General features: G+C 56.0%; 8 protein-coding genes across 8 annotated transcripts; 4 read left to right on the top strand and 4 right to left on the bottom strand.

The window, feature by feature from the left end:
• Positions 1–456: 456 nt before the first annotated feature.
• GGS23DRAFT_576865 (glycoside hydrolase family 61 protein) lies at positions 457–2,148 on the bottom strand. The gene is made up of 3 exons (XM_051516885.1): positions 1,609–2,148; positions 1,460–1,550; positions 457–1,339 (listed from the first exon to the last, which is right to left on the bottom strand). The coding sequence occupies exons 1-3, from the start codon at positions 1,672–1,674 to the stop codon at positions 753–755; spliced, it is 744 nt and encodes a 247-aa protein (XP_051370162.1). The 5' UTR covers positions 1,675–2,148; the 3' UTR covers positions 457–752.
• Positions 2,149–3,201: 1,053 nt separating this feature from the next.
• GGS23DRAFT_576863 (serine threonine protein kinase, CMGC group) lies at positions 3,202–5,308 on the top strand. Its single transcript, XM_051516884.1, has 5 exons — positions 3,202–3,512; positions 3,579–3,913; positions 4,007–4,308; positions 4,380–4,545; positions 4,617–5,308. Exons 1-5 carry the CDS (start codon positions 3,271–3,273, stop codon positions 4,799–4,801), a joined length of 1,230 nt encoding a protein of 409 aa, XP_051370161.1. The 5' UTR covers positions 3,202–3,270; the 3' UTR covers positions 4,802–5,308.
• A 1,821-nt stretch (positions 5,309–7,129) lies between these two features.
• On the top strand, positions 7,130–9,078 carry GGS23DRAFT_606316 (cytochrome P450; the record flags this gene model as incomplete). Its single annotated transcript, XM_051519889.1, has 6 exons — positions 7,130–7,379; positions 7,447–7,535; positions 7,594–7,684; positions 7,756–8,257; positions 8,362–8,656; positions 8,767–9,078. The coding sequence occupies 6 exons, from the start codon at positions 7,130–7,132 to the stop codon at positions 9,076–9,078; spliced, it is 1,539 nt and encodes a 512-aa protein (XP_051370160.1).
• GGS23DRAFT_151250 (putative MFS transporter) lies at positions 9,065–11,548 on the bottom strand. The gene is made up of 5 exons (XM_051511364.1): positions 11,308–11,548; positions 11,102–11,229; positions 10,589–10,970; positions 10,162–10,449; positions 9,065–10,086 (listed from the first exon to the last, which is right to left on the bottom strand). The coding sequence occupies exons 1-5, from the start codon at positions 11,439–11,441 to the stop codon at positions 9,465–9,467; spliced, it is 1,554 nt and encodes a 517-aa protein (XP_051370159.1). The 5' UTR covers positions 11,442–11,548; the 3' UTR covers positions 9,065–9,464.
• Positions 11,549–13,934: 2,386 nt separating this feature from the next.
• On the bottom strand, positions 13,935–15,249 carry GGS23DRAFT_151090 (Yip1-domain-containing protein). The gene is made up of 2 exons (XM_051511363.1): positions 14,755–15,249; positions 13,935–14,660 (listed from the first exon to the last, which is right to left on the bottom strand). The coding sequence occupies exons 1-2, from the start codon at positions 15,076–15,078 to the stop codon at positions 14,046–14,048; spliced, it is 939 nt and encodes a 312-aa protein (XP_051370158.1). The 5' UTR covers positions 15,079–15,249; the 3' UTR covers positions 13,935–14,045.
• Positions 15,250–15,650: 401 nt separating this feature from the next.
• On the top strand, positions 15,651–17,138 carry GGS23DRAFT_576836 (Pam16-domain-containing protein). The gene is made up of 3 exons (XM_051516883.1): positions 15,651–15,909; positions 16,017–16,671; positions 16,803–17,138. The coding sequence occupies exons 1-2, from the start codon at positions 15,685–15,687 to the stop codon at positions 16,437–16,439; spliced, it is 648 nt and encodes a 215-aa protein (XP_051370157.1). The 5' UTR covers positions 15,651–15,684; the 3' UTR covers positions 16,440–16,671; positions 16,803–17,138.
• Positions 17,139–17,546: 408 nt separating this feature from the next.
• On the bottom strand, positions 17,547–20,526 carry GGS23DRAFT_150971 (class II aaRS and biotin synthetase). The gene has a single exon (XM_051511362.1). The coding sequence runs from the start codon at positions 20,058–20,060 to the stop codon at positions 17,949–17,951; it is 2,112 nt and encodes a 703-aa protein (XP_051370156.1). The 5' UTR covers positions 20,061–20,526; the 3' UTR covers positions 17,547–17,948.
• GGS23DRAFT_150967 (uncharacterized protein) lies at positions 20,202–20,924 on the top strand. Its single transcript, XM_051511361.1, has 4 exons — positions 20,202–20,409; positions 20,480–20,511; positions 20,595–20,659; positions 20,788–20,924. The coding sequence occupies exons 1-4, from the start codon at positions 20,342–20,344 to the stop codon at positions 20,854–20,856; spliced, it is 234 nt and encodes a 77-aa protein (XP_051370155.1). The 5' UTR covers positions 20,202–20,341; the 3' UTR covers positions 20,857–20,924.
• Positions 20,925–21,056: the final 132 nt, after the last annotated feature.

Raw genomic sequence — 21,056 nt, 5'->3', positions numbered from 1 at the left:
GGCTTGACCACATCACACAAGGTCAGCCAACCCAGGGAAATATTCCCTGTCGAGTGGCTCCCCTAGTGGAAACCCGAAGGTGATTGGTATGAGACGGCTACCCTTTCGCGTTGCCCCTTGTTCACGCATACGACCTACCCCATGTGGCTGCATCTGATGGGTCATCAGAATCCGAGTTCGAGTTAGGCTCCTTGCACCGTCTGGAGTAAAAATAGCCACGATCGAGTCACAGCTGTATAAGGGATGGAGCCACATCAAGATACCACAGCTATTACACGTAGAGCATTGTTATGCCCTCACGTAAGACGAGCGGTCTGTGATCCCCACCGGGTTCCCATCCCGATTCGATGAGACCGTTGCACTGCGGCGGATTTCAGCCTTAACGCATATCATCACGCATTTGCCGTCACCGATCCAATACCCCGTCCGACGAACAGGGAAGGTAGGTATAATAGCGTGGGGAGCTGTGTAAGCCTACCCTAACCAAACAGGGAAGTGTAAGCGCCTACATGTTCCGTGGCGAGGTGGAGAGAGCTATCGAGACGCTATACACCTTGGCTGACTAGTTTCTCCGCTCGTCATGAGAACGTTTCATCTGGTTGTCATGTTGGCAGGAATTCTCAAGGTTACGGCTGGTTAACTACAGCTAGGTAATACACGACCGGCCCGAGGCGTAATTGGCTTCCCAGACACCCTCGGTGGCGCATCGCTATCGAAAGGGGGCCACAGATCTCGCTCTTCCCCTCTCCAATCTAACACTGGATGACGGGGACGTTTCCGGGCGCGCTGTACGGCTTGCCAGCGTTGTCGGGCTGGCCAGCGAGGCCGTAGATGTTGATGACGATGCTGGGATCGTTGCGCTGGTAGGCGCCGGGGAAGCTGACTGTCTGGCTGGCAGAAAAGGAGCCGCTGCCGCCGACGCGTATCTGCGCGCACGACATGTAGAACTGGGCGCCGTTCTGCATGTGGGCCGAGTGCAGGGCGAGGATCTCGACACGCATGAGGTAGTCGCCGGGCGCGATGCACTGAGGCAGGCTGAAGTTGACCCAGCCTTGGTTGGCGATCATGCGGTCGACACCCCACTGCTTACTCGATGTGTCGAACGTGTCCTCCCACACCTTGAACCACTTCTGTCCCGCCTTGCTCGCCGTCGCCGCGTTGTCTACTTTGGCAAGCCATACCGTGATCGGGCCTTTGTGCGACTTCGCGATTGGGTGGTCCGGGTCGTTGGGGAACTGAGCGCCGCCGATGATGTGGCCGAAGTAGGCGCCGATCTTGTCACCCGGCGAGACGCTGATGACCTGGTTGGAGGTTGTGCCCTGCTTCTGGCAGATTATGTCTGCCGACCTATTCGTCAGCGATTGGGGCCCCAACCCGAGTACTCTCTACACACGGGCGTCGAGTGTTCGAGGAGGGGGTGGTCACGCAGATGACATCTCTTTGGCCTGAGAGCTCTCACCTTGGGAGTTCACATCAGTGACGGGGTTATTGTCGTTGGGTGCCCGGAGACCAACCAGCCTGCCCTGGCTTTGTCCATTGACTGAGACTTCCTGTAGCAAGAATGGTAAGCTGGACGAATGATGAAGCAACTATTCTAATTGGTCTTACCTGGAAGATGGTGTGGGCCTCAGCTGACAGAATGAAGGCCGTAGCGGCAACCAAAGAAAACTTCATTTTGTCTGCTTTTATTTGGGTCGAGGATACGATGGAGGGTGTCAGCGTAGAATGGGCCTGGGTAAGCTGAGTTTGCGTTCAATCCTCCGGGACGCCATCGGACATTCTTATAGAATATGATATCGGGCATGCACGACATCGCTGCATCATATGCCGAACAAAATATAGTAGTTGTGGGCGACGCCGATACGAGCGGACCCCCTATTTCTAACTCCGTGCCGTAGAGGGATAGTCGAGTCTTCGCCAACGCTGGCGGGTCGGAATTCGGAAGTTGAACGGGGAAGGTTATGTCATGCAAAAGGAGGCCATCAGATATTGGACAAGGCCTCCGTATGGCTGCCACATCTCCGGTGGATCTGGGGTAATATAGCCGGTAAAGCCAGAATTCATATCCAGGCCTGGGCTGATTGGACGCGGGGAAGGGTCTCCTTAAGGGGAGTGGTTCCGTATCACGGCCCTCATAGAAAGATGAACATATTGGAAACGAATCATGGGGATTATCGCGATGATCTACATGGGGAATCTGGGGAGCACGGCGATTCGCCGGCACGACTGTCCTGGTTTCCGCGTGCCAAGCGAGTCCAATGGAGTAGGAACGCAGGAGAATAGGGGGTGGCCACACAGGGCTTCTCCGCAACATTCGCATTAGGCCGACACGAGAGTAAAGACGGGGGTTCAGGCCGGGTAGCCATTGGTGGCGGAAAGTATGTCGCTATACACGTGGTGTTGACAAGAACCCCTCGTCGCTACACATGACTCCATCGACATTGCAGGCGGGCCGACTAGACTTGGAATTGCTCATCTCATTGCCCTACTGATAATCCTCCAGGTCGACATGTTGCATTGTAATTCTAACTGAGCACTTAACAGACGGACGCAGGAAGAGGGTCAAACGAGGCATATATCGAATTCGTCTACCTGCCTCTTGGTAATGCCTCGGGCCGCTGGCCTCGAGAAGCGTACATGTTTTCGTCACGAACATATCACACGTTCAATGCCTACCGCAGATTCGTGGTTATGTAAGTTCGCCTCTCGTGCCATGTTCTTCTCGTGCTGGATATCCCGAAAGGGGTGAGCTTTGCTTACCAAGTCTATGTTGCGGAGGGTTTGAAAACAAACGGCTGTACCGCGCTGATAAAGTGATGCTAAATGCCGTGTCTCTACATAGAATTAGCAGAGAAGGCCTGAAAAGCCGAGGCACTGGTCACTTCTACAGGACAACGAGACCCCGCGAGAAACAAAGGAGAGGAATGAAGTGTCGAGAGACTTGTATTCCATCGAAGTAACAGGGAACACGGCGAGAGAGAGACTTTTCAGACTGAGCTAAATAATATATGTGTTGATTGCCATATAATATGGCTTTGAAAAAGAAATTCAAGTGAGTGTTGATCCTGGGTTGTTCGGTGCATGACTGTTAGTAGCATGAAGAGCTGTGTAAACGAATATTTATGTGCTGGTAAATGAAATAATAGTATCCTGAGATGAAACTTAAGTGAGATCTTAGTCAGCGTGAGCGACCGCTTTTAGGATCTAGTTGCACCAGACACGCACCAACTCACGGCTTCAGCTTTCTTGTTTTTCTCGCCTCACTTTCATATGGCGTCACTTCTTCGGCGGTTGGCTTGGCCTGGCCGGGTATGGAAGCCTCTTATCTTCTCCAACCCTAATTTCACGCGAATTGCCTTGGGTGAGAAGATAGAGGAGGAGCAGTTCCCCGACTACGTCGTATCGCGTTACTACCCGGTCTGCATTGGCGAAGTCCTCAGGGATCGTTACCAGATTGTCGGCAAGCTGGGCTTTGGATCTAGCTCGACAGTTTGGTTGGCGCGCGACCTAGAGTGAGATGCTCTGGTGTCCATTCATGTGACCTGCTACACGCGACGCTTTGCTAATAGAGAGTGTAGGGGTCGTCGGCATGTGGCAGTGAAGCTTTTCGTGCACTCGAAGTCTATGGGCGAGCAGCTGGATCGCGAACTCACAATGTACAAGCGGATTTCCGCATTTTCGGCAAAGCATCCCGGTCGCGGTGCCGTCAGGGAACTCCTGGACTCTTTCGATGTTACCGGACCAGACGGATCCCACCGGTGCCTAGTGCACCCTCCACTGTGGGAGAGCGTCCTAACTTTTCTTCACCGTAACCCAGTGAGGAGACTACCCGTGCCAGTCCTCGCCTTCACCCTCCGCCGTCTCTTCCTTGCTTTGGATTTTCTGCATACAGAATGCCAGATCATCCACACAGGTGCGTATGAGCGGACTGAACCGAGCGGATCTATCCTTGGTTGTGTTTCATTCACCCACCCACCAAGAACAGTGCTGAACTGCTGCCGAGTAGATATTAAAGCCGATAATATCATGTTTGGCATCGAGGACGATTCGGTTTTCAGCGCATTCGAGGAGCAAGAGCTGCGCGACCCGTCCCCGCGAAAGTCGGTGGATGGAAGAGTCATTTATGTGTCGCGCGAGCTCCAAATGCCAAAGCATTGGGGCGCACCGGTCCTCTGTGATTTCGGCTCTGCCGTTTCTGGGGACACGGAGCATCTGGAGGATATACAGCCCGATATATACAGAGCACCTGAGGTCATCCTAGAAGCACCGTGGTCGTATCAGGTTGATATATGGAACACGGGCTGCATGGTAAGGACTCGAACCGAACATGGGGCTTCGCAGATTCAAGAGCTGACCCGTGTCCCTACCATCTTTTCTAGATCTGGGACCTCTTTGAGGGCGGTCACCTGTTTACGGGATACGACCCGGAGTCTCAGACGTACCGCAGCCGGGCGCACCTTGCCGAGATAGTTGCATTGCTTGGACAACCTCCGCAGGCGCTCCTCCATTCCGGCAAGTCGAGCCATAAATTCTTCACCGATACAGGTAAGCTCGACGTGCCCAGGTTTGGGCTATGAGCTCTCCTCCTTACTGACAAGACTCTGCTTGTTCTACAGGGGACTTCCGTAAAGATATTGCGCTCCCGGAAAGCACATCGCTCGAGGAGAAAGAGACCAACCTGGAGGGGGAGAGTCGAGAGAGGTTCCTTGCTATGATGCGGAAGATGCTCCATTGGGACCCTTCCAAGCGTGCCTCGGCGAAGGCACTGGCCGACGATGAATGGATCCTGGAGAATATATAAAAAGGTGCGTGCGGACCACGAGGATGGCCGCGGGGCCTGCTCAGCGTGTCCATCGGTTCCTGTCGTATAATGACCGTCTCAATGAAGCCCACTCTGATAGCCGGAGCCTCATGAAGCACATTTTGTAGTTAGATCTCCTATGGGAAACTAATAAAGAAAGCTCCTGAACTGGGCAGCACAACATCGGGCTTCAGATATGGCTTTAAGCCTTAGATATCGCTCTCAAATAGGGGTGTGGTCGAACGTGGAGAGGGTAATAAAAGACCCCTATGTCTGTTTGCGTGTTGATGACGTTTTAATTGAATACTCTCACAACTCTCTACACGGATGGACACTTCCGATTAGGCAGATAAATCTCACGCTGCTTTCTCCATAAACAAATACATCGCCGCCTCGCCGTGCGAGGCTCGCTTGGAAAAGTCGGCCGCATGTCGCCCGGTCGCCGGGGGCTGGATGCCCGACTATATACTAGGTCGCTGGAGCGCCCCCTTTCTTGGTCGATCTCGCGGGATCCATGTGCTCGACGTGGCAGGAGGGGAAATGTTGTGGCTTACTGTCTCATTGTAGATACCCAAATGACCTCCAAATCTCGGTAACTGGGCTAACCCACATATTCGCAGTTGTTTAGAATAACTTCCGGTGTTAGATGGCTCGAGTACATACTGTAATAGTAATAATACTACTCGTCACCCGGGTGTTTTATCATCTCAGAATTCTCATATAGCATAGGGGAATAGGTAGGTATTGGGTGTTATGCGTGGAATTGAAGTTGCCTGATGTGTCGTGTAAAACGTAGACGCCTACATTTACGCTCTGCGGTATGTAGGCGTATAAAGGCTGGTTCAATTGGTATGTGACATGATGGGGAAAAGAAATCATGCATTAACGACAAAAACCTAGCCCCTTCACGGCGATATCATGTCGCGAAGTTACTGCGGGGCCGGCTGTACAATGCAGAGTGTCTACGAATACTTCTTTTCCACCACCGTGCGGAACCGAGTGTGAGGTCTCGCTAGTTTACCCAGAGTCCGGAGCCAAGAAACGGGGTTTGGAGCTTGGAATTAGCCCGGACTGGCAACCCCCTGCTCCCTGCCGTCGTCAAAGAGAGAGATACGAGGCTGCTGCCGCGTAGACTCTTCGTCCACGTATGAACACACCTACGTTGGCCCTGGGAGATAGAGATAGGCCAGGAAGGTGTCTAGACGGGCGGCATTTCATTTATAATCTTGACGCAAGGGATTTCTGGAGGCTTTCTTTGTAAAAGCGGCTGTCTGGCGGAGGGCTCACTTGTGGGACCGTACAGCATTCTTAATACGCCGTACTAATAATATGAAGTAGAGATGAAGACGAACGCCAGGTTCGCCGTAATCTGCCCGAGAACCTCGTCTCGGCGTTGGCTTAAGTATGGACTCGCTATGTATACCTACCTATGTCTTCAAGTTGCGACCAACGCTTCTAAATAAGACGCCTCCGATTGGAGAGATACCTAATATCTGGCGTTGAAGCAAGAGGTCTGCGGAGTAGCGATATCCATGACAATAGGCAACAATCGTTTATCATTACCTATCAGGTGGCGCTGCGTAGGGTCTCTCTCCACCCGGCAGGGCTAGGGATGCATGGGCTAATAACCAACACGGACAATGTTGTTAACCGGAATGCGATGCTACGACGCCAACGAAGAAGGAGGTGGATGATCGGCGGCGCTAAGCCACGATTTGCCGCGAGTTCCCGTGCCGGACGATGTTCCTTCGGCTCTTGGGAGACCACGCGAGTCAGAAGCCTCTGGAACGCCAGGCCATCCACTCTCCGTATTCGGTTTCCACGCGGGTTGATGGCAATTTTGGGCGTGCTGGAGTTTCTCCTTTGTCGTGGACGGGTAGCCTTACGCAGGGATGCGCGATGGAGCCGAACCAATCTCGGGGCTCACCCGGATGCCTCATCGGTTAGTGTGCGTATGTGTGTACATCGCAGGATGCCGTCAAGGCAACCCTGCTTGCTGGTTCTCTTGACTTGTGTTTCGTGGCTTGAGAGTCTCATAGTCCCCAGGACCTGCCTGGTGATGGGTGAGACCTCGAGACCCGATGATGAAAGAGCTTCTCTGTCTCGCTATGAAATGTCCTACCTTACCTGCGCCACATTGCTACAGTGTGCTATGCAAGTCACAAGCCGTACATAGGTAAGCATATATGTATTACCGGTAGTCCTGCGGTGTTATATACCGCGACCACGTCGTCCTCTTTTGTCCCAATCCCATAATACTACGATATCTCGCTTGCCTTGGCCGGCCGCTAACTCCTGTAGTGCCAACCAGACGTCAGCAACGAAGTCATGGGCCAGTTATCGGCAATACTGGACGACCGCGGACCTGTGTTAGCGTCTGTGGCTGTCATATTAGCTGCCGTATTCATCGCCACCCAGCTGTTCGGAGACGACGCCGCGTCGAAACTGCCGCTAGTAGGAGGAGAGTATGGAAACGCTGAGAAGCGAAGGAAAGCATTCATCACAAACGGGTTGGATTTCTACCAGAAAGGATACGAGCTATTCAAGTCGAAGGCGTTCAGATTGACCACGCTAGATGGTATTAAGCCAACCCCCGAGACAACAACCCAAGATAGGATAGACGAGCTAACCTGCAACTTGACCAGGCGAGCGCATCGTCTTGCCGCGTAGGCTCATGGAAGAAGTCCGAGAGCTTCCAGACGACGTCATTAACATCGAAAAAGCCTTCGACATTGTGAGTCCCACAACGCGGAGCGGCAAACTAATAGTTGACGTAAGCTAAGACAGTGTAGATGAATGAGGCCAAGCATCTCGAGATGGGAAATCACAAACAAACTGCTTTCCTGGTCCACATTGTCCGAGGCGACCTGACCCGAAGCCTAGGTGAGCCACCACTACACCTCGATCTCGCTTGCAGCCGTGGGGGGGCGGCAGGTCTAACTTGAATGTTATAGTCCGTATCAACCCTCGCCTCTCGGAGGAGACGGCGCGCACGATCATCGAGGAGCTGCCGCCGTGCGGGGACTGGACGCCGGTCGTCGTGTACCAGTCGGTGCTGCGCATGGTGGCGACGATCTCGGGCGCCATCTTCATCGGGTCAGAGTTGTGCCGGTCCCCGGAATACCTGCAGGCGAGCATCGGGTACACCCTCGACTTCGTCAACGCCGTCAACAAGCTGAAGCAGTGGAACCGCCACTGGCGGTGGATCGGCCGCTACTTCACCCCCGAGGTCGACAAGCTAATCGGCGAGCGCAAGAAGGCCCACGCCTTTCTGCGGCCTGTCATCGCCCAGCGTCGCAAGGCCATGGCAGCCGGTGAGGAGGTGCCTGATGATACCCTCAGGTGGATGCTTAATAAGGTTGACGAGTTCGGCCTCACCGACGACGACCTCGCCGAAACCCAGCTGAACCTGAGCATGGCTGCCATCCACACGACGACGCTAACGGTTACCATGATGTACGTATTCAGTGCCTTTAACCTCCAGCCGGAGAAGGCTAGGCGAAGTAGGAAACTTATGTGTTGTTGCGGCGGCCGCTAACAGAGGGTGTGAATTCGTGCAGCCTATACGACCTCGTAGTCCGGCCCGACGTGGTCGCCGAGCTGCGGGACGAGATCCGGCGGGTCCTCGCGGCTAACGACGGCGTCATGACGAGCCACGCCCTCTTCGAGATGAAGCTCCTAGACAGCGTGATGAAGGAGTCGCAGCGCGTCAACCCGGGCAGCCTTATCCGGTTCCAGCGCTACGTCGCGAAGCCCGTCACGCTCAGCGACGGCACCTACTTGCCGGCCGGCCGGTTGATCGAGACGCCGCACGCGCTGGCTGTCAACGACCCTGCCGTGTACAAGAACCCCGAGGTAATATGACGACCCAGCCCCTCCCTTCCTCCCTCTCTCACCGTTCCACCCGTCTCAACCCGAGAACGAGGCAGAACCGTTAACCAAACCCCTCGCGCGCGACACCGCAGACGTTCGACGCGCACCGCTTCCTCGACCTGCGCAACGGCACGGCCGAAGACCTGCTCGGGTATAAGAACCGGGAGCAGCACCAGTTCGTCACGGTGACCAAGGACTTCATGCACTTCGGCTACGGGCGGCACGCCTGCCCGGGGCGCTTCTTCGCCGCCAACGAGATCAAGCTCATCCTCGCGCGCATCCTGCTCGACTACAACCTACGCATGCCCGACGGCCTCACCGAGCGCTACGCCAACCTCAAGATGGGCACCAACGCCTTCCCCGATCCCACCAAGGAGGTCCTGTTCAAGCGGGTCAAGGTGTAGGAGAGACACCCGCGAATATTTATATACCTACTACGTAGGTAGTAGATTTCCATCTACACCTGTAATAGCTGTGGGTGCATTCATTAGCCAGCGTGGTCGATGTTGGTTATGAAGATGCACACACGCTCATGTTGCATTCCATACAAGCGGATTTTTGCCCATCCTGATCTATGCTAAGAAAAGGCACAGAATAACAGATCTGTATTTCAGATTATAGACAAGCTGAATTGTGATATTGCCTCTACCATACGGGGAGTAACCAGGAAGAGAATCCGCCAAGAGCTGTTCCCCTCGCCCTCATGCTCGGACTCACCTATTGTAACACGAAAGTACAACATGCCACGCAACAGCTGCGGTCGTCTAGTTGTTCGTTGCCCTCTTTATGCTCACGGTTTCCACCTCCAGTCGGGGTGCTTCCACTCGAGGCTCGCGATCTGCGTCGGCGTCAGCCCGGCGAGCACCTCGGCGCCGTCGCGGCGGTCGCGGCGGCGGTTGTCGGCCTCCATCCAGACGAGGGCCAGGGCGGCGAGGAGGAGGACGGTAGTGGCGGAGGCGAGGTTGAGCCCGTTGCCGGGGCGGTAGTCGGGGGCGTCGTGCGCGAGGTAGGACCAGGTGGCGATGAGGCCGCCGACGTTGCCGAGCATCATGTTGGTGGCGAGGGCGACGCTGCGCGCCGAGTCGCTGACCACCTGGGCCGATACCTGCGCGTTGCTCAGCGGCCCCATCGCGAAGCAGCTCACCGCCGCCAGGAACGTCGCCGCGTACCGCGCCTGCGCGTTCGCCGTCCCCAGGAACGTCGCGTACCCCGCCATCGTCAGCGGCGCCGTCAGCACGAAGAATATCTGCCGCCGGTCCATCCGCGAGCTTATCCGCGGGATCGCCACCTCGAACAACGCCCCCGCCACGTACGGCGGCACCGTGTACAGCTGCTTCTGTACTACCGAGTACGACGGGTAGATGGTCGCCACGATCGTCGGGAGGAAGAAGGCCAGGCCCTGAACGGTGATGCTGCGGGGTGGTCGGTCAGACGTAGCCTGGTAGAGAGAGGGAGGCAGAAGACGGGAGGAAAAAGGAACGCCATACTTGTTGAACAGGAATATGAAGCTAGTCGCGAGGACCATGGGGTTCCAGAAGCCGAGCCAGAGCTTCTGGCTGTTCATCTCGTCGAGGACGGCGATCTGCGCGACGCGCTCCGACTTGACGCGGGCGATGGCCAGCTTCTTCTCGTCGCTCGTGAGCCAGCGCGCCGTCTCGGGGCGGTCGGTCAGCGTCAAGAAGGCGATCAGCGATATGCCCATAGTGATGACGCCCTCAACCAGGAAGATCATGCGCCATGCGTAGAGGTCGCCGATGTTGGGCAGGCTCAGGATCCTAGAATCGTGAAACCGTGCGGTTAGTGCATGCTGTCTTCCTACTAGGACACCCGCGAGAAACGGTGACGGAGAAGTGGGGTGTGACGGAACCTGGAAAGAAAAAAAAAGGAGGGCGGGGGGGGAGATTAAGCACACACCCCGAGGCTAGCAGGCCGCCGAACGCACCGGCGAGCGGGGCCGTGACGATGAAGAGCGATAGGCGGAAGACGAGCTCGGCGCGGCGGTACCAGCGGGAGAGGTAGTAGGAGATGCCGGGCATCATGCCGGCCTCGAAGAGACCGAGGAGGAAGCGGACGCCGCAGGCGGCAGGCATGTCGCGGACGAAGGCAGTGCCGAGGGAGCAGGCGCCGAAGCTGAACGAGATGAAGGGGATGAACCAGCCCGGGCCGAACCGCTTGCACGCGAGGTTGCACGGGATCTGCGCGAGGATGTAGCTGATGTAGAAGACGGACAGCAGCGCATTGTAGTCGTTGCCGGTCATGCCTAGATCATCCTCGAGCCCGGCCAGTCTCGCGTTGCCTGGAGGCGGTAAGCCGGCGTGTCTATCCAAGCACGCATATCGCGCGGAGTTGAAGGGGGATGGCTTAGGGGTCGGCGCCACAGAGCGGCTGCAGCCGCCCAGAGGCTCAAATCGGCGAAGGGCAACGTACCGATGTTGGCGCGGTCGATGAAGCAGAAGAGGTACAGGACCGAGACAGTCGGCACTATCATCCAGTCTATCTTTCTCCGAAGCTTCTTCTCGGCTACCGGGTCGAACTCGACGATTGGTACGCCATGGCTGCAATAAAACGTGGCCTCAGTTAGTAATATGCGAAGACTACATTCCTCACCGCCAGGTTTCCACGGATCGACTTGCCTATCTGTGGCGGCAAACCCCTCTTCGGCGACGAGTTGGATATCTCTCTCAACCTGCCCCTCCTCGGTGGAGGATCTCCGAGGAGGCGTCTCCTTAGTATCGTTGGGGATCGCCGTCGCGCTTGACACGGTCATGGTAATGCAGACTCCCTACCGGGGCGAATGAATCTCGATCTATACGAGATGTGCGTGGCAAGTTGAAGTAGGAGAAGATCCAACCCCGAGCGAACCGGCGTATCAAGTTATAGGGTGTCTCCTGAACCACCCAAGTCTCACAGCTCACCGTATGTAGGTCTTGGAGACAACACGCAGATATCCTGGCCAGGGAGGTGTCGAGGGATTGGTTGATTCACATAAGGACGTAACCCATGTTGCCACTCAGCATGCCTTGGGGAGTAGTAAAGGGAGGGAGCTTATAGGACGCCAGCTCGTTCCTAGGGTCGGTGTGTGGGTGTAGGTACGCGATAAGACGCACAGTAAGACAGGTCCTAGCCAGGGATGCAGCAGAGAGACGCGGGGAGGCCATCAGGCCTATCAAGGGGTCGATCCAATCCTTGGGGTAGCGTTCGGGTCGGCGGCTCGGAGTGGGAGCTGGGTGCAGGTGGCAGACCAGCGATCCTCGACGATGGGTAACCCAGCACGGTAGTAGCCGGGACTGATAGCGTGGTACGCACAGCAGCACGCAAGAGTAGGCAACGCATTGCATTCGCGAGTCTCGGCACGGTATGTTTAGTGTGTAAGGACGTAGGTATAGTCGGGGCGAAGAGAGCGGGGAGAATGAGATGCGACCTCGTGATGTTGTATGTGGAGTTGAGGTTGGCAGCGCGGTCCAGACTTTCGGTGCTCCGCGTCCGAAAGGGAATGGGTGGCGGTCCCCGGCATGGGCCAAGTTCCGGGGGCTCAGGGGGTAGTGATACTCGAACCGATCTACATTACCGTGGATACCAACCCCACACTCTTACCCTTGGCAATGGCACAGTTCTCTCCTCTCTTGTTGGGGTCGTTTGCTAAGCATGTGGTATGAAGGGCTGTCTGCTCCGGAGCTACACGTGGCCAGGCATCTATGTATAAAAGGGTAACGGAAGAGCTGAGAGCTGGCGGTTCGGTAGTTCTTCTCGGTAATCCACTCACACAGCTCCGCAAGATGCTACGCATCAAGAGCTGCGTTTGTATTCCAGCTACCCGTGGAAGGGAAGCCCAACGAGTGCACCTTCGAGTGATGATATCCCACACCCCACACCCTAATACCGAACAGTCGCTTGGGAGATTGGGGTAACAGACGCACTCCTCAACAGTCCCGCGTGTCTTTGCCGGGATGTCCTAGTGCCAAGTTGTTATTCCAATGAGGGAACAAGAACTTCGTCTTAGGCCATCGAGGACGAGAGGTCTGGACGGTGTCGTGCCGAAGTCGTGTCCTAAGAACGTTGAGAGTTACCGGACACTCGGAAGTTAGTTGAACACTTAATACTAACAGATCCCTTCCGCCGGCGTACGCATTATTTCCTTGCAAGGATGGAAGTGACTAAAAGGCTGGGTAGTGTATTAGGGATGAGAAATCAAGGCGATTGATTTCTCGAACCCTTTCCCGCCCCTGAGTTCTCCCTACTTCCTGTTCCCAGCCTCCCGTTCTAGCGTCTCGACTCATAGCTCTGAACCAGTCTACAGATACCCAGTGCGCGCGCTGCCTCCTCCCACTCCTACCGACAGCTCGTCGTTACCACCACCAGGCTACCACAATGACGGCAGCCGGGAGATTATGCCTCTTGTCGTGCCCGTATTCTGCTGTGTGGTTTCTGGCCCACTGCACCGCGCCGGGAAGACTTGGCACGGCGACACGCGACGGCGCGCTCGGCCCGCAAGCATATCACGGCTAAAGTCGTGCGAGTGATACTTGGCACCGATCTGGTCCAGCGGAATATAAAAGTGCAGGCGGACACCAGAATGGCCTCTGAATCGGATAGGTCGGTTGCCTGTAGCCTTGGAAATTGAGATCTGCAATGGTCGAGGGGGGTGTTATGTCTCCCAGTGAGGACCCTTACTCACAATACCGTGCTAAGTAATAACGTGTCATCTCCATATCGGAGTGTCACACATTCGGCCCTGCTGTGGCGTGTGGGAAATAGATGGTGTATGAGTTGGTGAGACGGCAAGGTATCAACTTCTCGGTCTCTCTCTTTGTCGATATGCAGATCAGCATGCGCATACCTTTCGGACATGATCGCATTGTTCGGAGCACACAGCTTACTGATATAGGCCCAAGCTGCCGTTAAACGGTCTATGGTAACTGATTTATTCTATAATTACAGGTGGTTATGCCTCAAGTTCCGCTTATTCTCGCAACTGAGCGGCGCAATAGTTCGTCCAAGGTGGCGTAAGTAGGTTCACAGTACGCAGCTTCTCGCATGATCTGAAGATGTGTTCTGGTGGTATTAGTCGCCAACTTCTCTGCTCTCCGAGCCGACGATCGGTTACTTTAGGTGTCTCCGTCGGTATCGCACCCACCCCGCCTGTCAACATTTATATGCATCTAGATACCACTGGTACCGACTTCAACTATCGCAAACAGACCCGTATCCACGGATTCATTAGTCGTCTTCGAGACAAGCGTCATATCTCGCCGACATCCAACGTAAGCTGGGAAAACTTCGTGTTGCTGTCAGGTTGGGGTGGCCGTGTTGTGTGGGGGGGGGGGGGAAGACGAGTTTGTAGTTTCGTATGTTCTCTAGCACGGCTTGTCTTTCACGACACGCCTGCCGCTTTGCCTAGACTGCCAGATCCTCGACTGCTGAAGATGCCCATGATACCGAAGCCGACGTAGAATAGCATCAACGGATACGCGACCAGTGCCCTCATCTCTTTCATCCGTCCGACGGCGCAAAACATGCCGCTCGCGCTGGCTGTACACCAGACAATCGCGGCAATAGTTAGGATGTAGCCAAGCGGTCCGTCCATGGGCATGATGATGCCTACCAGACTCGTCATGACGAGAGGCAGAAGACAGTATCCGAGCACGCTCGCGCTCCGCACAAATGTCAGGGTACTGCTGAGGTGGCCCTTGGCATCGTCCCTGCCTCCTGTGTTGGGATCGCCGGGGTAGGCCGGGCCCGAAGAATACGCAGGCGACGCGTGGGATGGTGTCGGAGAGCCGGTGCCGTCGTTAGACATGAGCGACAGGATGGTGTGTAGGGCGATGGACCCCATGAGGGCAAGGCCGTATATGTATCCGAAGTGCACCTTGCCGCTGAAGAGCAGGAACGTGCCGAATAGGAGGAAGAAGAGGATGGGTCCCGCGAGGTCGGAATCGTCCATAATGTGTTGGTCTATTCTTCCGAAGGGGTTGAGCACTGCTAAGGTCTGGGCGCACAATCAGCACCTCGATCCCGGAAGATGGACATGACGACGGGCAGTCCAGTTGGGGAGTGGGTTAGCGAGCGACGAGAGCGCCTACCTTCATCTGGATATGGCCAAAGTTAACGCCCAGCTCCTCGAGCAGAGGCGGCTCCCCATCGTACCCCTCGGTCGAGAAGGCCGCCAGCCAGCCCGTCCGCAGGCCGCCCTGCTCGCCCATCCTCCCGCTCACCCCCGGCGCGCCGCCAAACCCGCCATATGCCCCGGGACCGGGAGGAGGCGCGCCATAGCCGTATGCTTGCGCGGAGGCCGCCTGGCCGGGGACGCCAGGAGAATAGGACGAGGGATAGAACTGGAGGTTCTGGGCGGCAGCCGAACCTCCCGCGTACTGATTTGGAGGAGGAGCGCCGTAATACTGCGACATGTTTTCGTCCAGAGGGTTAGGCGCGGCAGGGCATCGACTCGCCGACAAGTTATCGCGACGCCGTGTGACGAGGGTCCGTCTAGAGGCAGGCTGCTGTGGGGGGATGAGTGAGAACGATTCAAGGTCCGAAAAGGGCGGCGGCAGGGAATCGGGAGGCGATTGGTAAGGGTGCGTAGCGGAGGAGCGGTATGGTGGATAGCGTGAGGTGGCGTCTCGCAAGTGTTGTGTGGATGGGGGAGAGGATAGAAGGGATGATGGATGTGTTTAGGTCGAAGGATGAAGGGATCGTCAATAATGAATCTGTCTTCACTCATTTGCAGCGCCGCGACAAATAGGTACGTGGTTACAGGGCAGACGCAGCCGCATTGCCCTTGGTGCGACTGACCATTAGGTAAGCTTGGGTAGGGTAACGGACAGGGGCTCTCAGCCACGCAAGTTCAGAGACTGGTGAGGTAATCAGCGTGGCTGATTCCTGTGAGACCGAGCCTTCAGGGCCACCTAAGGTAGGTACTCATGTACCTACCTACTTCGAAATGCCCCGCCAACCATTGTCGGACCTGGCCCTGCCACAACTCCGATGTGGGGTTCCTTAGGTAAGGCGTCGGGATGGTCCGTCATCGAGATAATTCGGTAATTTTCGCGCGGCAAATCAGTCTCATTTATCGCTTCACTCTTCCGAAAACCAGAGTGAAGCCCCAAGATCTCTGTCATCCTGCCGCCTTCGAACGCTGTCCTCCCCTCCGCCCACCGTACCGGATACCCGAGTCGATAAACAGGGCTTCCTCAGCCTACCTCGACGTTCTCCTCACTTTAGGATCTGCTTTGAAGATGGTACGTTTCATCTCCGCGCCTGGCTGCCCGCTCACCCCACTGCCCGCGCTGCGACTCGCTGCCACGTCCACCGTGGAAACCTCCTCTCAGGCTAATATTGTGGCCAGGCGTACCGCATCATAACCAAGATCGTCATCGTAGGCAGTCGGGTGCTCGGCCGGTCCTTTGTCGAAGCCTACAAACAGGCGCAGGCCTCCTCCCACTATGCACGCGCCCAAGCGAAGGCGAATCCGAACGCGCCCTCGGCCCGCGCCAGCCTGTCCAGCGGCATGACCCTCGACGAGGCCTGCAAGATTCTCAACGTCAAGCCGCCGCAGGGTGGCCAGGCCAACATGGAGGAGGTCATGGCCCGCTTCAAGAAGCTCTTCGACCAGAACGATCCCCAGAAGGGAGGCAGCTTCTATCTCCAGAGCAAGGTACTGAGGGCGAGGGAGCGCATAGAGGCCGAGGTGAAACCCGCCTTGGAGAAGGCCGCACAAGAGGCCGAGATAAAGGAAGGGTGGAAACCCAAGGTTTACAAGGACCGGTAGCGCATTGCTGCTGGCGGCGCAAGGATACCACGAGCTTGAACTCGGCTTCTTGGCGGTACCCGTCCGAGCCATATACCCAATGACATTTTAAAAAGGCATCTTCACTCGACTGCGGCATGGCCTGGCGTTATCTGGAGTTCCTCTGATTTGTTGCTTCACCGGCCGATCTGCCTTCCTGGTTGGGATTAGACGAGACAGGAGACATGAGACGGCATGTACCATTATAATCGTTGTATGTATATCCAAAAGGGGCGACGGTGGCACGGTGACCCCCTACACCCAGCAGTATCCTACGAATACTTTCGCCAGCGGGACAGGAAAATATCAGACTTCGTTCACACATTAACCGCCAGCTTCCGTCAGGTGTTTGTTGAAGGCACGGTATTGCAACGGTCCGGTTGACGATATAGTAATATGATACGGTTGTTGTATACCCGAGTCCAACTGCCCCGAGATCCTCCTCGGGAAATCGGCGAGAGATTCTCATCTTGAACCAAATTCTGATTCGTTTGGCTAAAACCTATCACCTACCGGGATGTCATGTCAGGGCGACATCTCACAGAGCGGGCGTGTAAGGAAGTAGTCAGAAAGTCCCAAATCTCAAATCTAGACAGCCAGGAACAGTCCTCCGCCCAGGGAAACGCGGGAAAATACTTTATTTTCTGCCTGTTAACCTTTCCACGCTTATTAGTGAATGACCATCTGAACCGTTCGGCCGTCGAATGGGGGCGACATATCTTTACCCCCTAGACGAGGCGTGTTAGATTTCCAATTTGTGCGTAATTGTACTACACCGGGAGCTACGTAAAGATGCATCGCCGACCATGAATGAGTGTGTATGTTTCCATGAGATAATTTATCTCCTAATTTGGCCGTCAGGATATCCCATGCCTATGAGGGAATACATACAGGTCCGTAGATTGTCCGAGTTCATTATATATGAGCCTCTATGCTCATTCGCCGCTCGAGCCCATCTACATCATACCATGCTAAATTCGCGTAGTTTCGAAGTCCTCTCTTTCCGGGCGCTAGCTCGACACAATGCTTAAAGATTCTTCATAACAGTGGCTTTCGTTTACATTGATGGACTTAAGGTGCGAATTCTGGGGGTGTAGTTCCGAATCGTGGAAAAACAGAGTATTTTAGATAGGAGCGGCAAGTTGGTAAGATATCAAGTTTCATAGATGGGACAAGGCTTTGGTGACCTCTACTCTCTAAGGCTTTATTCTGCCCAGCGGCACGACGCCAACCAACTTGTCTATGTTGCAACCAGACACTAGAACCGTAGTAGCAGGGTAGACCTCAGTTCGCAATCAATTTCCTAGCGACCTACTCCGGATCTCGACTTGCGCGCTCCGCGGCTTGTACCCTAAGCAGGGTTGCGGCATACCTACGAAAAACCGCCCTCCCGTACCACTTAAATCCTCGCTCCCCTCACACGGATGCGATATCCACACCGCGCGCAACTCCTAGAATAGATACGGCAGCCGGTAGCCAGCCGCGGGCATCTCAAATCCTGCGCCTGACCAGGCCGCGGAAGAAGTCGAAGCTGTTCTCGTCGCTCTGGAGGGCCCAGACCCTGCCGGTGGGCCGATCGCGGTCGTCGAGCTCCTCGGCGCGCAGCAGGCCCCAGTCGCGGGTGATGCCGACGATGCGCGCGCGGCCCTCTGCGCTGCGGCCGCCGGCGCCTGCGTCGTCGACGCCCTCGAGCCGCACCACCTGGCCGCCGTGCAGCCAGTGCGCGTAGTACGCGCGCTCCATGTCGGGCGTGAAGCCGCGGCGCGCGAACGTCGCGTACAGGCCCTCGAGGCGGGCTACGACGGCGGCCGCGAGCCGCTCGACGCGGAAGGGCGCGAGGCTCTTCGCCGACGCCGACGCCGAACTAGCCGCCGCCAGCAGCAGCGCGTCGAGTGACGTCGTCGGCCGCCCGTTCGTCGTGTTCACGCCGATGCCCAGGACGACCTGGTACGCGCCCGCGATGTATGAGCAGTTGGCGAGGATGCCGCCGATCTTGACGTAGGACGGCGAGGAGGAAGCGGCGGCGGGCGCGTCGGAGGGTGAGGCCGGCCGCGGGTCGAGCGCGTAGATGTCGTTGGGCCACTTGATCTTGACGGGGATGCCGGCGTAGCCGTCGCCGTAGGCTTGGACGGCCTTGACGACGGCCAGCGCCGCAAGGTACTGGAGGAAGACGATGGGGCGGCTCTGCGCCAGGTGCGCCGGGTGGTTGATGACAGTCGACATGATGAGGCACCCGGCGGGAGACACCCAGACGTTGTTCCCGCGGCCTCGCCCAGCGACTTGCGTCGTGGCGACGAACGTGAACCCTGACGGCAGTCGGGACAGCAGCTTGGTGTTTTTCTCGAGCACCGTGTTCGTGCTCGTTACAACCTCGCCGTACATCAGAAAGTCGCCCCAGTCTTCTGCCTCGGGCTCTGTCTCTCGGTATTCGCGCAGGCTGGAGTAGTACGTGCTGTGATTAAAATACGGAGTTGCCTTAGCTTCCGGCCAGTCCTTGTTGTGGGCCACAACGTGTTTGATGACAGCGTTATAGTCTATTATGCCCTCGCCCTTCCCATCCGGCGGCGTTTGGTTCGGACTATTACCAGAAGTCAATGCCTCTTTCATATCCGAGACGGACCACGGAGTTTCGGGCCCTTGTAAGTGGAATGTGTCGTTTTCGGCCCTGATGTATTCCTCGCCATCTTCTCTGCTGATGATATCTTGGAAAGAATGCAGCAATTCGTCAACGTGGCTGCTAGTGATGGATGATAGATGGAGCTGGGATAACGACGGCACATGCGATGTCTCCTGGTTGATTTCGAGCCCAAGTTTAGCCAAGCACGCCTTCAGGAAGGATGACCGAGCGTCATCACTGGCGCGGAGGGTAGCGATTAGCTTGTCGTATCCCGGGACGTCATTATGCGGGCTCAAGTTCACCGCCGTAAACTCGGGGTGGGGGCCTGTGAGAATGGCCGCCCCCTGACCGACCTTGCAGTATACTATCGCGGCTTTTTCGGGCCCCCCGTCGACATCAAGTTCATCCGCATAGCTTGCTAGAACGTCTACGTCGCTAGTCCCGATTGCCGAACCGACGAAAACGCCGCCGCCATTGTAATAGGACGTGAAGATCTCGGGGACCACGCCGGCCCCCGAAAATGCAGCCTTCGTGACGTCCAGTCTCACTGCTCGGGCGCCACTTTCGCTATGGTACTGAAAACCTTTCCATGCGCCGCCCCTGCAAGTACCAGGGAAGAAGCCCAGCTCTCTCGGCCCGGCCACTTCCATGGCCGGATTGCCGACCTCGAACTCGCACCGTTTCGTGCCGTAATAACCACCTGCGCAAAAGCCCAAGTACGCACCACCGCGGCGCACGTACTGGGAGATGATAGAATTGCCATTCCCGTCGAGCACACGGCAATACCCGAGATCAGCACCCCCCGGAAAGACGAGGAGGGCGCATGACGGGCCCCATGGTTCCTTGAGCAGAGTCGTTTCGGTGATGGGGATGACGGCGTAATTGGGAGAGAGTAGGCGACGTAGGGTGTAGATTGCGTGCTTGACTGATTCGACGGTAGACCCGGCGCCCGTGTACACGAGCACGTTGAGTTTTCGCGGCGGCATACTTGGATGCGTGTGTTGCGTGCCGGGGGACTTCGAGCCACTCAGGGGGTTGGATGGGATGATATTAATGAGTCAGTTCGGGTTGCCGCGATCCCCGAAATTCCACCCGGTTTTCTCCCTTCTACTTCGTCTCTGGCCGCTTTCCCAGCGAGATTTTAGCAGGGCCAAAACAGACAGCCACGCAACGCCAAACCACGATAATTCAACCCTTTCGAATATAGTATCCACGACTGGGTGGCTTAGCAACGTAGACGTTAGAAAGCGATCAGGAGGCGCCTACGATGTCCAAGGACCAAAGCGCAGCGCATCAGAGCGAAACTCTGCAAGACGATGACGAACCGGATGAGTGGTATGCTTATCCAACGACGGAGGAATTGACCAATTGATTTCGTTACTAACTAGTCGTTTCCACCCCGCAGGGACAAGAGGATCTTCAGCACAGGATGCGCAGGTAAACAGAGATCCTGGGGAGCCGGCAAGGGATCGGAGTCTAGTTGGGGGAATGCTAATCGAAGGTCTTCCTCCTCGGATTAGATGAAAATGCGAAACTGACCGACTGCTACTATGAGAAGAAGGACTGGCGAGTGTGCAAGAAGGAGGTAAGAAACGAAGAAGAAGAAACGAGACAATTGCTGTCTCGACCAATATTACCGATATCTCGCTTCTTTTAGTTCGTCTATTTTCTTTTTGTCGGGAGACTAACGGACTCCGCCAACGGCAACGATAGATGGAGATCTTCAGGGCGTGCTGGAAGAAGCATCATAACAACGAACGGACGATGACCAAAGACGCATAGCTTGGCCCGAAGTTGAGTTGTGACATCGGGTACGCGACGATGGCAGAGGCGGGGAGGGGGACGACGGAGTTATACCTAGGCAATGAAGGCATGCTTATGGATCGAGATACTTGATTACCCGCTCTCAACGAGGCATCTAGATGGGTTGCGGCATTATAGTGTAGGATGAGAAAAAGAAAGTAATCCCGCTCTTAAGACAA

Source organism: Durotheca rogersii (genome assembly GCF_024521655.1).
Source record: "Durotheca rogersii strain YMJ 92031201 chromosome Unknown GGS23scaffold_18, whole genome shotgun sequence".
Lineage (NCBI taxonomy): Eukaryota > Fungi > Ascomycota > Sordariomycetes > Xylariales > Xylariaceae > Durotheca > Durotheca rogersii.
The sequence above is the reverse complement of the archived record's forward strand: the minus strand, read 5'-3'. Positions and strand labels throughout refer to the sequence as shown.

Coding starts and splice junctions, on each gene's coding strand:
- GGS23DRAFT_151250 (XM_051511364.1), bottom strand. CDS start 11,441: ATGACCGTGTCAAGCGCGACGGCGATCCCCAACGATACTAAGGAGACG. Junction 10,450..10,588: donor GGCGGCCTGCTAGCCTCGGG/GTGTGTGCTTAA, acceptor TCACGATTCTAG/GATCCTGAGCCTGCCCAACA. Junction 10,087..10,161: donor TTCATATTCCTGTTCAACAA/GTATGGCGTTCC, acceptor ACCACCCCGCAG/CATCACCGTTCAGGGCCTGG.
- GGS23DRAFT_150967 (XM_051511361.1), top strand. CDS start 20,342: ATGTCCAAGGACCAAAGCGCAGCGCATCAGAGCGAAACTCTGCAAGAC. Junction 20,512..20,594: donor CTTCAGCACAGGATGCGCAG/GTAAACAGAGAT, acceptor TCCTCGGATTAG/ATGAAAATGCGAAACTGACC. Junction 20,660..20,787: donor GGCGAGTGTGCAAGAAGGAG/GTAAGAAACGAA, acceptor CGGCAACGATAG/ATGGAGATCTTCAGGGCGTG.
- GGS23DRAFT_576836 (XM_051516883.1), top strand. CDS start 15,685: ATGGTCCGTCATCGAGATAATTCGGTAATTTTCGCGCGGCAAATCAGT. Junction 15,910..16,016: donor TAGGATCTGCTTTGAAGATG/GTACGTTTCATC, acceptor TATTGTGGCCAG/GCGTACCGCATCATAACCAA.
- GGS23DRAFT_576865 (XM_051516885.1), bottom strand. CDS start 1,674: ATGAAGTTTTCTTTGGTTGCCGCTACGGCCTTCATTCTGTCAGCTGAG. Junction 1,551..1,608: donor AGGCCCACACCATCTTCCAG/GTAAGACCAATT, acceptor TTCTTGCTACAG/GAAGTCTCAGTCAATGGACA. Junction 1,340..1,459: donor CACTGATGTGAACTCCCAAG/GTGAGAGCTCTC, acceptor ATAGGTCGGCAG/ACATAATCTGCCAGAAGCAG.
- GGS23DRAFT_151090 (XM_051511363.1), bottom strand. CDS start 15,078: ATGTCGCAGTATTACGGCGCTCCTCCTCCAAATCAGTACGCGGGAGGT. Junction 14,661..14,754: donor TTGGCCATATCCAGATGAAG/GTAGGCGCTCTC, acceptor TTGTGCGCCCAG/ACCTTAGCAGTGCTCAACCC.
- GGS23DRAFT_150971 (XM_051511362.1), bottom strand. CDS start 20,060: ATGCCGCCGCGAAAACTCAACGTGCTCGTGTACACGGGCGCCGGGTCT.
- GGS23DRAFT_576863 (XM_051516884.1), top strand. CDS start 3,271: ATGGCGTCACTTCTTCGGCGGTTGGCTTGGCCTGGCCGGGTATGGAAG. Junction 3,914..4,006: donor ATGCCAGATCATCCACACAG/GTGCGTATGAGC, acceptor GCTGCCGAGTAG/ATATTAAAGCCGATAATATC. Junction 4,546..4,616: donor TAAATTCTTCACCGATACAG/GTAAGCTCGACG, acceptor CTTGTTCTACAG/GGGACTTCCGTAAAGATATT.